At 40.5% G+C, this 16,857-nt stretch overlaps 1 protein-coding gene across 1 annotated transcript in view; it reads left to right on the plus strand.

The window, feature by feature from the left end:
* Window positions 1-15,297, plus strand: part of BBOX1 (gamma-butyrobetaine hydroxylase 1) — a 45,773-nt gene extending 30,476 nt beyond the window's left edge. The window contains exons 5-8 of the mRNA XM_076343855.1: window positions 8,800-8,905; window positions 10,571-10,767; window positions 11,448-11,614; window positions 13,255-15,297. Of these exons, the coding sequence (XP_076199970.1) occupies window positions 8,800-8,905; window positions 10,571-10,767; window positions 11,448-11,614; window positions 13,255-13,415 (631 nt within the window). The 3' untranslated portion in view covers window positions 13,416-15,297. The remainder of the gene's footprint in view (window positions 1-8,799; window positions 8,906-10,570; window positions 10,768-11,447; window positions 11,615-13,254) is intronic.
* Window positions 15,298-16,857: the final 1,560 nt, after the last annotated feature.

Genomic DNA, 16,857 nt, shown 5'->3' on the forward strand with positions numbered 1-16,857 from the left:
TTTGTTTCATTTATGTTGAAAGTCAACCTGTTTGTACAGAATTTTCCCCCGTGCTTCAAAATCAGGAAAGCTGGCTCAAGAAATTTAGAAATTAGCAGAAACTGAAGTGAACTCATAGCAGCTAGAACAGACTGTGAGAATGTCATTATTCTTTTCTTTTCCTATTGTCTTCCAAAAAGAAGGGATGGAGAGAATAATTGCTTCAAAATGCCATGAATATTATGAAGCTTTTGTCAGTTCCAGCAGCCATGATAAATATTTGTAAAGCTTTAAAGGGAGTAAAGTATAAATGTACTAGGGTAGTTAAGATAACGTACTTTCATTAAGGTGTGGTTTCCTCTCTCTGCTTACTGTGCCAGAAGGAAAAATGGTTTTCAAAGTTAACTGGGATTCAGTGAGGTTAATCCTACTGAAATAAATGGGAGCAGAACCCCCTGCTCAACTCAGAAACCTCATCCAGTGCTAAGAAACATTTTCTACCGTTAAAAGCATTCCTAATGTCAAGCACTTCTATGTTTGGCAGTCTACTGTGGTCTCAATTTAAAACTTTCATCATTATGAAAATAGTACTGCTTTCTATTTCTGTTTTGACGTGATCCTACTAATAGAGACTAGGAGATTCTTAGGGGTATCCAACCCTAATCATATCTGAGGGTGTTTCCCAGCTCTCCAGGGTATCTGAAGGATGAAACATTCATTCTGTTTGTATCCAGACAGCCGCACAAGCATCTTGAGTTAGGAACAAATGTAGCAAGCCCCAGATAACAACAAAATTTTGGTTCTTTGTTAAAGCATACCACTAAAAGAATATATATAATATGTCCAAAGTACCTCAGGGGAGAGGAAAAAAAAAAAAACCCAAAACAAAAAGCCCAAACAACAACAAAAAACCCCTATACAACCCCTTCAACATATACCATGGATTTGTGCTTAAGTTACAACAGAACTTTTAGTTGCGCTCCTAAAAGTTTCAGGGAAGAACTGGATCTAGAAGTTCCTAGATCCTAAAACTGGAAATAATCTTTAAACCTGGAATAATGTTCTTGACATGGCAGCCCACTGCTTCACCTATTGTCTGTCTGCTGAGCCCTGTAATGTGTTTTTCACTAAGGCATTCAAAAGTTTTTGATATTTAATTTAAGCATTGTAAGATAAAAAAAATCTACCATTCTGCCTCAGCTCTTAATCATCCTTGCTGTTTAAAATTACTGCCAACTGCCTATTTGAAACTGTCTGCAACATCCAGCTGGTGATAATTCTATGTTTAAGAGAGACTGAAAAGTCCCTTACTGTATAAATGTGCGTTAACTGTTAGGATATACTTCCTTGTCTAAGTTCGGCTAACAAGAGATTCAGACTGCCCTAGGGAGACTGGCCACTTTAGCACTTGTGTCATCAGAATGGTTTTTTTCCGATTAAAAAAAGTTAGTCTTGCCCCTCACTGACTCTTCCCTAATACGATTATAAACAATAATGATTATTAAATGTTTCACCTTGTTTAAAGTCAGCTTGAATTAATGGTTACTCTCTTTAAAGATGGTTTCAATAAAAGTAATTTGTCAGGATGAGTTCTGAGTCTTTGAGATAGATGGATAGATATTTTTTAAAGTGTTTTAATACATCCTACAAAGAACCTCCCGCCCATTAATGTTCCATACAAGATCAAGGTTGAAATGTGACCTTGGTCCACACCATTTGAGCAAGTAATGGTTAGAGCTCCATGCACTGTTTAAATCAGATTTACTATTGGTGTTGATTAAACCTTATTTTTCTGTTTTCTTAAGTATTTGGGTTCACAGTAAAGGAACGATAAAAGGCTGTAAGTCTCCTTGCTTTTCCAAAACCTACTTCCTAATTCATGTATTTATTAGGCTGCAGAAAGAGGGTTTCAATGTTATGAAAATTTTCCAATTAACTAAGAATTCTGCATTTAAAAGAAAACATACTTAGTTAGAATATTTAAGTTTAGTTGAGTTTGGGGTTTTTTTTCTTTTTTGCTTTTTAAACACAGATGTAGTATTTGAAAGTCTTGAAGTCTGGTTTACATCATTGCAATTGAGCCACCACGGTTATAGAATCATAGAATAGTTTGGGTTGGAAGGGACCTCTAAAGGTCATCTAGTCCAACCCCCCCTGCAATGAGCAGGGACATCTTCAACTAGAGCAGGTTGCTCAGAGCCCCGTCCAACCTGACCTGGAATGTTTCCAGGGATGGGGCATCCACCACCTCTCTGGGCAACCTGTGCCAGTGCTTCACCACCCTCAGCATAAAAAATTTCTTCTTTATATCTAGTCTAAATCTACCCCCCTTTAGTTTAAAGCCATTCCCCCTTGTCCTGTCACAACAGGCCCTGCTAAAAAGTCTGCCGCCACCTTTTTTAGAAGCCCCCTTTAAGTACTGATAGGCTGCAATAAGGTCTCCCCAAAGCCTTCTCTTCTCTAGGCTGAACAACCCCAACTCTCTCAGCCTGTCTTCATAGGAGAGGTGTTCCATCCCCCTGATCATTTTCGTGACCCTCCTCTGGACCCGCTCCAACAGGTCCGTGTCTTTCTTGTGCTGAGGGCTCCAGAGCTGGACGCAGTACTCCAGGTGGGGTCTCACCAGAGGAGAGCAGAGGGGCAGAATCCCCTCCCTCGACCTGCTGGCCACGCTGCTTTGGATGCAGCCCAGGATATTGTTGGCCTTCTGGGCTGCGAGCGCACATTGCTGGCTCATGTACAGCTTTTCATCCACCAGTACCCCCAAGTCCTTCTCGGCAGGGCTGCTCTCAATCCCTTCATCCCCCAGCCTGTATTGATACTAGGGGTTGCCCCGATGCAGGTGCAGGACCTTGCACTTGGCCTTGTTGAACCTCATGAGGTTCACACGGGCCCACTTCTCAAGCTTGTCCAGGTCCCTCTGGATGGCATCCCTTCCCTCTGGCACGTCGACCGCACCACTCAGCTTGGTGTCATCTGCAAACTTGCTGAGGGTGCACTCGATCCCACTGTCTATGTCATTGATGAAGATATTAAACAGTACCAGTCCCAATACGGACCCCTGCGGGACACCACTCGTCACCAATCTCCATCTGGACATTGAGCTGTTGACCACTACCCTCTGGATGTGACCATCTAACCAATTCCTCACCCTTTACCGGACAGTCCACCCATCACATCCATACCTCTCCAGTTTAGAGAGAAGGCTGTTGTGGGGGACCGTGTCAAAGGCCTTACAGAGGTCCAGATAGACAACATCTGTAGCCCTTCCCGTGTCCACTGATGTAGTCACTCCATCATAGAAGGCCACTAGGTTAGTCAGGCAGGACTTGCCCTTGGTGAAGCCATGCTGGCTGTCTCCAATCACCTCCCTGTCCTCCATGTGCCTTAGCATAGCTTCCAGGAGGATCTGTTCCATGATCTTCCCAGGCACAGAGGTGAGACTGACTGGCCTGTAGCTCCTCCCTGGGTCTTCCTTTTTTCCCTTTTTAAAAATGGGGGTTATGTTTCCCCTTTTCCAGTCAGTGGGATCTTCTCCGGACTGCCACGACTTCTCAAATGCGATGGATAGTGGCTTAGCAACTTCATCTGCCAGTTCCCTCAGGACCCATGGATGGATCTCATCGGGTTCCATGGACTTGTGCACCTTCAGGTGCCTTAGATAGTCTTGAACCTGATGTTCTCCCACAGTGGGCGGCTCTTCATTCTCCCAGTCCCCGCCTTTGCCTTCTGTGGCTTGGGCGGTGAGGCTCGAGCATTTGCCAGTGAAGACCGAGGCAAAAGAGTCATTGAGTACCTCCGCCTTCTCTGTGTCCCGGGTAACCAGATCTCCTGTTTCATTCCAGAGAGGGCCCACATTTTCCCTTGTCTTCCTTTTATCCCCGACGTACCTATAGAATCTTTTCTTGTTGCCCGTGACATCCCTGGCCAGATTGAATTCTATCAGGGCTTTAGCTTTCCTAACCTGATCCCTGGCTGCTCGGACAATTTCTCTGTATTCCTCCCAGGCTACCTGTCCTTGCGCCCACCCTCTGTAGGCTTCCTTTTTGTGTTGGAGTTTGTCCAGGAGCTCCTTGTTCATCCATGCAGGCCTCCTGGCGTTTTTGCCTGACTTCCTCTTTGTTGGGATGCATCGCTCCTGAGCTTGAAGGAGGTGATCCTTGAACATTACCCAGCTTTCTTGGGCCTCTCTTCCCTCCAGGGCTTTGTCCCATGGCGCTCTACCAAGCAGATGCCTGTAGAGGCCAAAGTTTGCTCTCCTGAAGTCCAGGGTAGTGAGCTTGCTGTGCGCCCTCCTCGGTGCCCTAAGGATCTTGTACTCCACCATTTTGTGGTCACTGCAGCCCAGGCTGCCCTTGAGCTTCACATTTTCCACCAGCCCCTCCTTGTTGGCGAGAACAAGGTCCAGCATAGCACCTCTCCTCGTTGGCTCTTCTAGGTTTACTCTAGGTCATCTGACAGTTGCTAATCGTGTTTCTGTGTATGATTAGGTTGAATTTGCAATATTAAATTAAAATCTGAAGAGCATAAGGTCAAAGAGAGCCTGACATCCAAAGACCAGTTTTGCAGACTAGTCTGGATTTCAAGTAACAAAAACCAGCTCTGCCACAGGGTGAAGTCAACAAGCTATGTACAGACCAATGTCCAGCTCTGGAAAAAAGTGTCTGCTCCAGTGCTAAAGGAAAGGCAGAGTTATAAAAGGGGCAGGATGTGTATGATACAATATGCATATTAGCAGAGCCAAGACTTTCGGGGGAGAACCAAAACTGTTGAACACACTTTCTTTTTCAGAATGTGTTGCCGACTTGCAAGGAGAGAAAGTAACTGTACGCACAAAGGCAGGCTGCTTTGGAGTTCAGAGCCAGACTCAATGAGCTGATTTGGGGCGAGTGTGCTATTCCTTACGTCTTGGCTTTCATTTTTCCAGTTCAGAGATCAGACACTGTTTAGCTGTCTCCAAGATGCACTGTAAGGATGCCTTTGTTAAGGCTATACAGTAAAGGCATACCTACTCAAACATAACGCTCGCAGTAGTACAAAGGTAAGCTTCCAGAACTGTACAGCGCAATCATCCTGCCAAGGTGGTGTACAAGGTGAAGGATACTGCCTGCCGTTGAGGAGTTCTGGCATTGGATGAAGGCCATAGGAAGCACCATCTGTTTGCATGTGTATGTTTTACAGACCACTGTATGGTTTGAGACGCTGCTTCTGAGCATTGTCTTCTCAATGCATTGTAAGAAGGAGTTGTTTTGTCTTTTTCCTCTGTTTAAAAGGAGTTTCTTTAATCGCAAAGGCTGTAAATAGAAAGTTGGGTTGCAAAATACTAAACCTGCTCAAAAGAGTTGCTCTCCATTTTACTGCACTGCTATCAACCAAGACTTCTTCCTCCCTGGACATGTGCACACATGTAGAGGCACGCATGTTGCAGCCTGACATCTTTAGCAATGTTCAGCTGCTCTCATTGCCATACTGGTGAAGTTAATGATTAATGCTTTGAAATTTTTGAAAAATTACTCTTTAGATCATGTTTTCCCCTTAAGAGCACTGTTTAAATAATAATAATAATAAGGAGGGAGGAATTCCTCAAGTAGTGGAAAATACAAGCAGTATCATGCATAAACTTTGTATTGTTATGTGTAGTTTAAGAAATTATCCATAAATTATTTTTAAAAAATTAAGTCACAAAACTAGTTTCAAATGTTTTAACACAGATGTGTATGACGTGGTAACATGCTAAACACATCAGAAAATAGTTAGAGAACTGTATTCAAACAGCTTAATAACCCAGTGTTTGTTAAATGTGTAATTCATCACATGAAGTCTTGAAAAAGACTAATGGTTTTGGCTTAGTTTTGGGTATTTATGTGGTATTTTTTTTAAGGAACATGTTTCTTATTTTTTACCATTATAGCTGGAACCCAGCCTAAAAATATTATGAAAGAGAAAAGCCATCTTTCCCTATAGTTTCTTTTCTCCTAATTTAACCTGCTTCATTTTCAGATACAGTTATTGTAGTGCCTGGTCTTCATGCTCTTACATATTTCTCGCAGTAGCAGAAACTCCATTGAGTTTTCAGTCTTAACAACAGACTTAGAGCAGCATTTTACAGTCCATCTCTTCACCTCTGCAATAGAAGTTCATTTCTTACTGGCATCCAATTCTGGGGTGGCTTTTACAACTGTAATAAAATAATAACTTTGGGTAATTCCCTTGCTATTTCACCAGCAGCCAAATACAAGACCTACCAAATACTATAAATAAAAGGATAAATTTGGAACTGGCAAGCTTGCCAAATAAAACATTACCTCAACAGGGCCATGAATTTTAAACTGAAATGTAACTGTAATGAATATAACCCTGACAAATGGAAAAACAAAAGCCTTTTTTCTTGTCTAGATATCTGTTTGGTACACGCTACCTAAAATATCATTACCGTAAAAAGTGGAAACATTCTCTGTATCAGCCATATAATAACAACAAGGGGTTCCCAACTTTTAACTTAACCTTTTTCTTTACATTATGGAGGCACAACTACATTAACAAGGTCTCCAGTCATACCACAGTTCATTTCTCCAAATTCTCATGCCCTAGACCTCGTGTTCCTCCCCTGTTCTGAAGCCTTGTCCAGGACTTGGGGTGGCATGAAGGGCTTCCTTCGGGGCCCCAGCACTCCCACTGAAATAGCCAAACCGTCTGCACCTCCCAGAGGGCTCCAGCTGCAAGAGAAGGACACGGGTCCCAAATCTCTTATGAATGAGACTTAGATTTTTAATAAAGCGCAAGACCAGATGATTCAAGTGTGGCTTCAGTTCCGAGCGCAGTGGTTTTACAAGACTGAGGGTGTAACAGGCAGGCTAGTTTTCTGCTCAGGGAGACTGAGCCCACATTGCCACTTAATGCAAAAAATTGCTACACCTGCCTGGTGGCAGATTTCCTCCTCTGTCAAACAGCCTGAGCAATTGATGTTGAAATCTGACCCTAATTACTAAACCACAAACTATTCCACCCCGCTTTGCTCTCCCTAAGGGCCAAGAGTCCTCTGACGTTACCCACATTTTCTTCCTTTACTTCTCACGCGCTCTCCCCATGACTGAGTTGATACTTCAGCTCAGTTGAGACTTTGACAAAGTAAGGTTGATTGTTTCACATCCAGCGCTGAGCTCCCTGTTAGCATCGCTGACTTCAAGTCAGTAACTTGAGCTTTGACCGAAGCTCCTTGCGTGGAAGGAAAGCTCCCCGGGACCAGCTCCCCTCGCAAAGCGTTAACAGCACGAAAGCACTGACCGCTTTTGCAAAACCTTACAGTGATTTTATAAAGTACTACCATTCCAGCAGTTGTATATATTGCATATAAATGAGACAATTAAAATGTGTTAAATTGTTTTAGAACCATCAAGTGACACTGGAGCCTTTTGAATTAAAGATATAGCAAACCTAGCTACCTTCAACACTAATGACAAGGATGATATAATGGGCTATTTTTTGGCTGTAAAATCGGGAACTATGGAAGTGTGGTTGAAATTATCATACTTGAGTACTGATGTCATGTACTGATGAATATGTGCTGTACCAAATAATAAAAATTATTTCTCCCAGGCAGTTAAACACATTTGCAAATATTCAAGGGGGTTTTCCCCTGGAAATTTCAGAAATTTAGTTTTAGCATTTTACGTAGTTTCTATACTAAATACCACTCCTAGAACAAAAGTGTTTGTATACTATATATAAATCATTTTGGTCTGCATGGTCTTTAGCCTATTTTCTTTTTAAACTATTATTAAGAAGTAATGCTAGACACTCCATCTGAAACATAATATATTTGGTCTATAGTATTTCACAAGGGAAAATGAGTTTCATATTTTCTTTTAAATCACTTATGCTCCTGTGATTACATGGACCGCGTATGGTGACTTACAGTTTTCCAGACAAATGTCTGGATCTATAACACGCATCTGCTGAGGACTGTCTTCAATCATGTGAGCTCCGTACAAACAAAACGTGTAGTTCTTGGTCTTAAATTCTCCTGCATGGTGTGTCACTCGAAACAGATTTTGACTGTGCTGCAATGTGATGTATTCATGTCTTTGTCATATAACTAAGACTTTTTTTTTTCCCCTGCAGTTGTCAGTAAACTTTCTTACTGAGTTTTGTCAAATTTCAAGACAGAAACTCTGTAACAAAATAAATGGGGGTAGTTCTCAGAAAAAGCGTCAGAGAAAGGGAAGAAGTTACAAAGTCTTTCATCAAGACATTTTCTTTTATCGGCAAGTCTTCAAGTTACAGGAAAGATACCCCTGCAAAGGATACTCTATATTTTCTAAGACCGTAAAGCTTTAAAAGTAATTTTTGGGGAAAGTTACATAGCCTTTAACAATTTCATATTTCATTGATAACATGCTCCACCTGGCAGGGAAAAATGGAAGGTTGATGATAAGAAGTGGGCCAACTTCCACTCTCTTATTTCTGAAGCCTCAGTAATAAGATGATAATTTATCCTAGCAGATACCTCTCGGTTAGGGTCTTCAACTGATCTTTGCATTCAGCAAAGTACCGCCACTGGAAAGATAGATACTACACCAGGGCCAGATGTCCCTTGGCACACTTAAGTTTCTAGCTTGAATCTAGGACTGCTGAAATAAGCCGTCTTTGCCGGGGTGGAGTGACACTGCTAAATCATTATTTCCTTATAATTTTACAATACTTTCATATTCAAAGATGGAATGACTCTTTTGTACTGTCATTTCACATTTTCAGTGTGTACTGTCTGGCATGCTGGCTGACTGTTTTAATATGTTTTCTCTTTTCCCTTTCATTATAAAGACCAACTTGGCAAGTGCAAGACAAAGCAGATGCTAACAATGTGGCTTATACAACCGGGAAACTATGTTTTCACACCGATTACCCTGTTCTGCAGCATCCACCCGGGGTAAGGTGAATCTACTGACTTTTTCACAATACAAAAGGGGAAAGGGAAATGTTCCTATAGCGTGAAATATGGTTAGCATTCAGTGACTCTGAATTTTGTTTTGAAAGAGCAATGTAAAAATAACAATATATTAATCTGCATATAACAATCTATATACACATGGGTATGCAATATATACATTATGATGTAAATTCTGCATAACAAGCCTGTTATGTATACCATAGTTTTTAAATGGAAACTCACAAGTATTGAGAATATTACCATATGAGAAAGCATTAGGGTCCTGTATGTGCTTTTGATGTTGCTTTCATTCTATTGAAGAAGTTGGGTGTCTGCATGCTGTAGTCAAGTTGTGGCTTCTTAGGACACGTCTGTTCACCTCAGGAGGAGAACATATTAGAAGAAATATGATTAAGATGTTATCTTCTCTTTTCTATAAATTAATTGAAATTAGACCCTTATCTGCCCTTTCGTAATTAGACAAAAAAGGGGCATTTTGTAAAGCTGGACAACAACCACAGAAAATACATTTTTCATGTAGTTCCTGTCATATCAAAGCCTAATCCACATAATTCACTAGAGAACTGAAAAGTAGTAGGAACAGGTTCAAAGGAACAAAGATAATCTTGGGCAAGTTTGCATCTATAAGCTTCATACCTACAACTTCCCCTTCTCATGTTGTGGAGTACTTTGCATCGGTTGTTTCTATAATTAAACAAAAAACCGATGTGATTTATCCACAAGTAAGTGCCAAATACTTCACACCAACATCACCTATTAAAATCATTTAGATGCTGTTCATTAATGTGCAGTAAGGATGGAATAGGGCTTAACTAATAGATTTCAGTTTCCCCCTTCATCACCATCATCAAGGTCTGCAGGTCCCGCTGGTGAGGAGATTCTGGGACAAACCCTGTTCTCTGCTCCTCTTTCTCCTCCTGGTTTTATTTGTTTTTTTCTCTTAGTGGTCTCAGAAATAATTCCCCATCGTGGAAGGGAAATGTGAACACTGTTACCATTGGTAGGACGGATGTATTTTGGCTGAGATGAACGGTTACACTTTGTGTGATGCTGGGTTCTCTAATGCCATGGGGAGTTTTACTGCCTGTGTCAGCCGCTCAGATTTACACTGGTGCAACCAAGAGCCCAGATTAGACTTTCTGCTCCGTCTTACGCCTTGGCAATTTCACTGTGAAGTGAAATGAAACGGTCTTAATCCTACTTTATGATAGAGACACTGGGCCTTCTATAAAAGCCACCTTTTCCCCTCTGTGAGCAGATAATTCATAGTAGGTTTTGTTTCTGCAAGAGAAAACTAATCCTCCTTGTTAGATAAGACTGCAATGCATTTAAAATTATACGACTGACGCAAACAGGGACTCGAAGGAAAGAAGTGAGACCAGAGCTCTGCAGCTGACTCGCAGGTTGCAAGCGTTAGAAGATATCGCAAAGGGGATGGATTTATGAACATGCTACTTTAATTTTCTGCCTGTGTGATAGTGGTGGCAGAGTGCTGTGAAGCTGCAGTAATGGGAACTCAGTCTTTTGCTGGGGAAAACAAAACAAAACAAAACACCAGAACCACAGATATGAGGGAACTGATACTAATGAACTGTTAAATATGCAAGCTAATTCTTCTCGTAATGAGATGTTAATTCATTCCAGGTTCAGTTTCTCCACTGTATAAAGCAAACAGCTGCAGGAGGTGAAAGTGAAGTTGTAGATGGATTTCACGTATCCAACAAGTTGAAGAAACAAAATCCTCAAGCGTATCAGATCCTGTCCTCTACTGCTGTAGACTATACAGATGTTGGGGTGGACTACTGTGATTTTGCTGTTCAATGTAAACAAAGGATTATAGAGTAAGTAGTTTCAACACCACCACAAAGTAAAATCCCTGTTGTATGGTGGATTACATGTTGGTAGGAGGAGGTCTGCTCCTGCCACCTTGTGGGGAAACACTGGTTTAACTTGGTGTGTAGTTATTTTGGTGGGGTTTTTTGTTTGTTCGATTGGGGTTTTTTGCCAGTGTATAACTTGTTCTTTGCTTTGTACCACCACAGCATAGTTTTCCTTATTTGGTTTTTGCCACACACCAGCAAGAAGTGGTGGTAATTAGAGCAAGTCCTAGGTACAGACACAGGTTAACAGCAGCTGGGTCTGTTACTAAATTCCAGCCAATGTACATCTGTATCATGCCAAAGAGAGGTCATAATTTGAAGCATTTAGATTAAGAACTATATATTATAAAAAGATCAAATGCAAACGATCATAATCTCTTCTGAATTTAAAGACTTTACAATTCTACAATTAAAGTGTATAGAATATAGATGTTTGAGGAAATCAAGTGTCTACACTTTCTCCTGATTATCCCTTTTCCTAGTTAGGCTTAATTACCAAAATCCAACCCAATAACAATCTGAATCTCACTATAGAAACATACTGAAATTCCAGCAGGAGAGTTCAGTTGCTGTTTAACCATCTTAAAATGTTTCAGTAACAACATAATAAGTTCCTTTTCCTTTCCTTCTCTCTTTCATAGCGTGGATTCCAGAGGCCAAGCAGTTCGCATCAATTATAATAATGCAACAAGAGACACAGTGTTTGACGTACCAGCTGAAAAAGTGAGGCCATTTTATGCAGCGCTAAAGGAATTTGATGATTTATTAAACAGTGCAGAACACAAGTTTACTTACAAGCTGAAACCAGGTCAGTAAGTTGCTTCTACTCGCAATGATTTTTCACGTTTTTCCTAACAGTCAAAACACTTGAGCATTGTTAGCACTGGCACTGAGAGGAAATTTCATCCTTCTATCACCTATTTTATTTCATACTGCATCCTTACATTCATCTCATAGATTTATTTTGCCATTGTTACACTATAAAGAAAAAAAAAAGGGGGGGGGGGGGAATAGAGTCTATCTATTGATTAGTCCAATGTATCTTTATACTACATCAAAAACCCATACCATATAGGAAATTGCAACTTGTCATATCAATAGCACCACAGATGGGAAATGTCATGTGTAAGACTGCTGTGTCGTCCCAGGTCAGTGTCTGTTCATTAAATGATGCACAATCACATACTTTTTCCTCTGCTTCATTTGATGCAGAGTACGGACGTTAAGCCAAATGTTATGTCTTTCTTTATGACACTATTTTGTTAGTGGGGCACCTTCCCAACGGCTGCAGGAGTTGCAGAACATCTAGAAGATGATACAGATGCATAATGTGCATAACGCCGAAGGAAGCCGAACAGCGCCGTGGGGAATTCAGTTAGTGTCTTTGCTTAGACACCGAATGCCAGCGTAATGCTGGATGAGTTACCGAAGGCCACTGCTGCTGTGCTGCTTTTTCTGGGTGGCCCATGCAAGACATCTGGAGGCAGATTTGCAGAAGTGCTAAGTGCTCTAAACTTCAGCTAGAGTTGTACAGGGCTGTGTTTCGAACATAAAACATGCTGCAAAAATGCCCTTTACTCTTTAAAAGTCAGTCCGTGCATATATTTAACTACTTTGGCCTTAATCGCTGTTCTTTCATTCCCCAGCTATAAAATAAAGATATGAATAGTCCCTCATCTCTCAAGACACGTTACAAAAGTAAATTCATTAGTGTATCTGACTGCCTCTTGTGCTACGATGCTAGTGTCTTTAAAATGTCTATGAGGAAATGAATCTCTCTCTATTGGGAATACGCAATAAAATAATTTATAAGATCATATATAAATGGTAAAACAAAGTACCTCACATTACATTAGTACCATCCATCCCATCAATTAGCACACCAAAATGGTGGCAGAGGGGAGGGGGAGAAGGAAAGGAAAACTATGAGGTTATTTAATTAGAGATTTATCATAACAGTGGCACACAAGGGAGAAAAATTAAAATGGCGTGCTAGCCTTAATTATGTGATTTCCTAACTTTCAATGGCTTGACTTTGTTCTCAGTAATTAACAGGGATAGTAATGCAGGATGTGTATAGTACAAATAGTACCAGACATATCAAATAAGAATCATCCTGGTGGCTTTCACCCTTTTTATCCTTCCCATGGATTTGCTGTAGTCACCTTTCCCCTCAAGGCCTTCTTTTCTCAGCATGGACTCCCCTACCACTCCGCTTTTTAACTCCTGATTATACAAGAAAAGAAGCAGAAGTCGAAAGGGACCTGCCCTCTCTGGTTGAGAATGACTAGCTAAATTAAAATTACTGTGTCATTGCTGTGTATCTCCAGCTGAACTACTTGAAATTATTGCTCCCCAACTGTTGATATAAATCTACCTCCATGTTATCTGTTTGAAGGAATCAACTATAACATACCAAATATTAAACTTTGTGCAATCTCTTTATAGGAGACATAGTGACATTTGATAACTGGCGCGTGCTTCATGGTCGCCAAAGCTACCACTCGGGATCAGAAGTGACTCGTCACCTGGAAGGTGCCTATGCAGACTGGGATGTGGTCATGTCAAGGCTCCGGCTTCTCAAGAAGACGGTCCTGAACAGGGACTGAGCTTTCTTCTAACTAGAATGAGCAAAACCTCAATTGTCTAACCTCAAAAAAAAAAAAAATTGTGTTTTCTTTTCAGAAACTAACATCACGGATATATTTTTGAGTTCCATAAGCTAAGAAACCTGTTGTTCATAACAATTTAAGATTTATCTGTGCCCTGGTCTTTGAATCTATAAAATGCATTGCTACCTCTGTCAGTTTATTTGCTTTTTAAAATCAGTGCGCGAAATGGCTTGGAAGATTATCGCTTTACTGGGCTGACTGGGTATCACAATGCCTTAATTTTCCTCTACAAATATACCTGCCCTCCCTAGAAAGCTTGTAAGGGAGCATCAAAAAAGAGCTTATAAGAATTACTTACTAAAGATTTGTTATGAACAGCACCTTCCTCTATTTTCAGAGAGGCATTCTTTATTGCTTAAATCATAACTAAAATTCATTATCAAAATATGCAACGACTGCTGCAGAGTTATTTTCATATACACACCTTTCTAGGTAGAACTCCACTTTAATGCAAGATCTCATTCAATATATGCTGTATTCTGTATATCCCGCCGTACAAGTGATGACTGTCACAGCCACAAGTAACTTTTACTACATTTCTAAGTCCATAAGCTCAGAAGCCATAGAGCTACCAGAGAACGCATCGTATTAATTTTCCTCTGCATTAGGAATAGAAATAAATCTCAGTGTAGAGGTGGCAGGCAGGGTCAGAAATCCCATCAGATGCTGTGCACAGATGTAATTAAGATCTGCAGGGCAGACAGACTTTTGAGTAAAGTCAGGAAGAGGAATGCTGATGCCGCTTTGCGGCTAGAAATCACAAAGCACAGGAGGTGGTTATTGAATTCACACCTGACAGAGAAGTGGCAACTGAACTCAGATCCATTTTTGTTACACCAAATACAAGAGCATGCCTCCGATAGACTTGGTCTGCAGAATATTTTCCTCTAGGGTGTATTCCGAATAAAGATCACGCTATGTAAAAATTACTGCAGCCGAAGTAGTGGTTTTTTCCCTATATTCAGATGCCAAACTGAAAGAGAAAGAATTTTAAAACACTCGTTTTTATACCCAACAATATGTCCACTGTCTTTATTCTTTACTGTCCTTATAGCTGCAGAGTTAACAGGACACCCTCTCACCTGTGCTGAGAGCCTGACAAAATAACCACACCTCCACCCTCAGATATGCTCTGTTCAACTGTTTGTTTTTAAACTATTCCTTGGAAGTCAAATAAATCCTAGTCTCCTCCTAGTAGGCTAAAACAGTAGAACTACAACTACAGAATTAATTAAATAACTGTAGAATTAAATTAGTTGACACAAAAAACCCCAACATAAGTGAGACCCTAACATAAGCTTGCAAACACTTCCATAGCTTCTACTCATCATTTACAGTCAACAGATATCTCAGCTGAATAATCAAATAAAACTAAATTAGGATTTGGTCATGATCTAGCATAGTGTGGTTCGAATCCATTCCACTTTAGTAAGTAGTGAAATGTTTTTATCAAAGTTTTGACATTAAGACATAGTTCAACAAGACTGGCTTTTAGTAGTAATTTGATTTCTCAGTGCCTCTTTTAATAATTAATTTTGGAAACATGAGGAAAGTATTTTTTGCCTTTGCTATAAAAGGGGGAAAAGATGAGGAAAGGTTAATACCTGTATTCTGTAAGACACCAGCAGTACTGTGCTTTAACTGTGATATTTTCCATATAACAATTTAGTGAAGATTGCAATTTATAACTTTAAAACAAGACATCTTGGGATTTGTATCAATGGTTAATAGGAAAGACATATTTTCTGCTTTTATTCTGTACTTTTCTAAAAACCATTTTATTCAAATTTCTGTTTATTAAAAGCTATTATGGAACTTATTACTGTTTTGGACTCACATCTAATCTCACACATAACATCTTGCACACAGATATGAAGTCCTTATTGTTATTTACAAATGGTTGTAAATATGATTAGACCTGGATCCATTCAGGTTTGTCTCGTATACTTAACATATAGTTAAAATACAACTAAACCCATAGGTTTGAAGAGCTGCGGAGAAAACAAAAAACAAAACAAAACCAAACCCCAGAATTAATCAAGGCTCTCAATGGATCTAATTTTGCACTGCTGGGATTTTTTGTCAGTGAAGAATGCCCTATTAAAAACTCACGCAAGAGATCCCTGAAGTTCATACTTTATGCCTAAGATATGTTGTACTTTATATACCCGCACCTCCTTGAACAGTCAACATTTTCCTAAAGTATGTAGTATCAATGTTAAATAAATAACATAGCAATAATTAAAAATAAGGCAGCTTTGCAGATTGCAGGCGTATGCCACTTACACAGACAAGGTGGGTGGGTGTAGGAGTGCTGTGGCTCCAGGTTCCCAACAGCACAGTCACTCTGCTTGCGTGCAATTTGCAATGTGTAAATCCTTTAGTATTATATATAAACGTAATTCAAGCTAGTATATATTCAACAAAGTATTTCATGCAGAATAGAGTACAAATAACGATAAAAACTGTTCATCAGTGGAAATGTGAAGCCCTGCACAAACAAAATCTAAATCCCTGCAACACCTCCATGAGCTATGGCATAATATCCAATTTAACTGGGAAAGGGTCAGACTACCCAAACCTGATGCACAATCAAAACTTATGTTTCTGGCTGCCAATCCTCTGCTCAACTTCTAGGATCCAGCTACTATCTATATCACAAATTTTCATTTTAAACACATTTGCATATTACTATAGTCGGACTGGGAAAAGAGAGTATTTCTGTAACTATCTGCAAAGTAGATCTCCTGATGACTATACTGGTACCTGGTCAGGCGAAATAACGGAAGAAGCCCAATATGGGCTTATTTCCCCTTCATCGCCAAATCCACACCAAAGAATGATATTGCAAAGCTTTCAGACAGGTCTAGCTTCTGATCTGCCTGCAATACTGACATGCGCGGGTCACCCAGCACAGATACCCCAGCCTTCATAGACTACCAGGCCCAATTGTCTCTACCGTCTTATAGCAGCAAGAAAAATTAGCTGGTAATAGGTGTTTGCAGGACAACTCTGAAGAACAACTCTGGAGATCCATGCAGCAGCAAAGACGCAAGGGTTATGGATGTGTTAGAAACCATGGAAGCGCCTGATAATGGTTACGTAGGACTTTTAGGGTTTCTCTGCCCAAAAAGGCGGTGGAATCAATAGCCCAACTCAAGTGCATCTACACCAGTGCACGCAGCATGGGCAACAAACAGGAGGAGCTGGAAGCCATTGTGCAGCAGGAAAACTATGATATAGTCGCCATCACAGAAACATGGCGGGATGACTTGCACAACTAGGCTGCTGCAATGGATGGCTATAGACTCTTCAGAAGGGATAGGCAAGGAAGGAGAGGCGGTGCGGCAGCCCTGTACGTTAGGGAGTGTTTTGATTG

The sequence above is a fragment of the Aptenodytes patagonicus genome, chromosome 7 (genome assembly GCF_965638725.1).
Source record: "Aptenodytes patagonicus chromosome 7, bAptPat1.pri.cur, whole genome shotgun sequence".
NCBI lineage: Eukaryota > Metazoa > Chordata > Aves > Sphenisciformes > Spheniscidae > Aptenodytes > Aptenodytes patagonicus.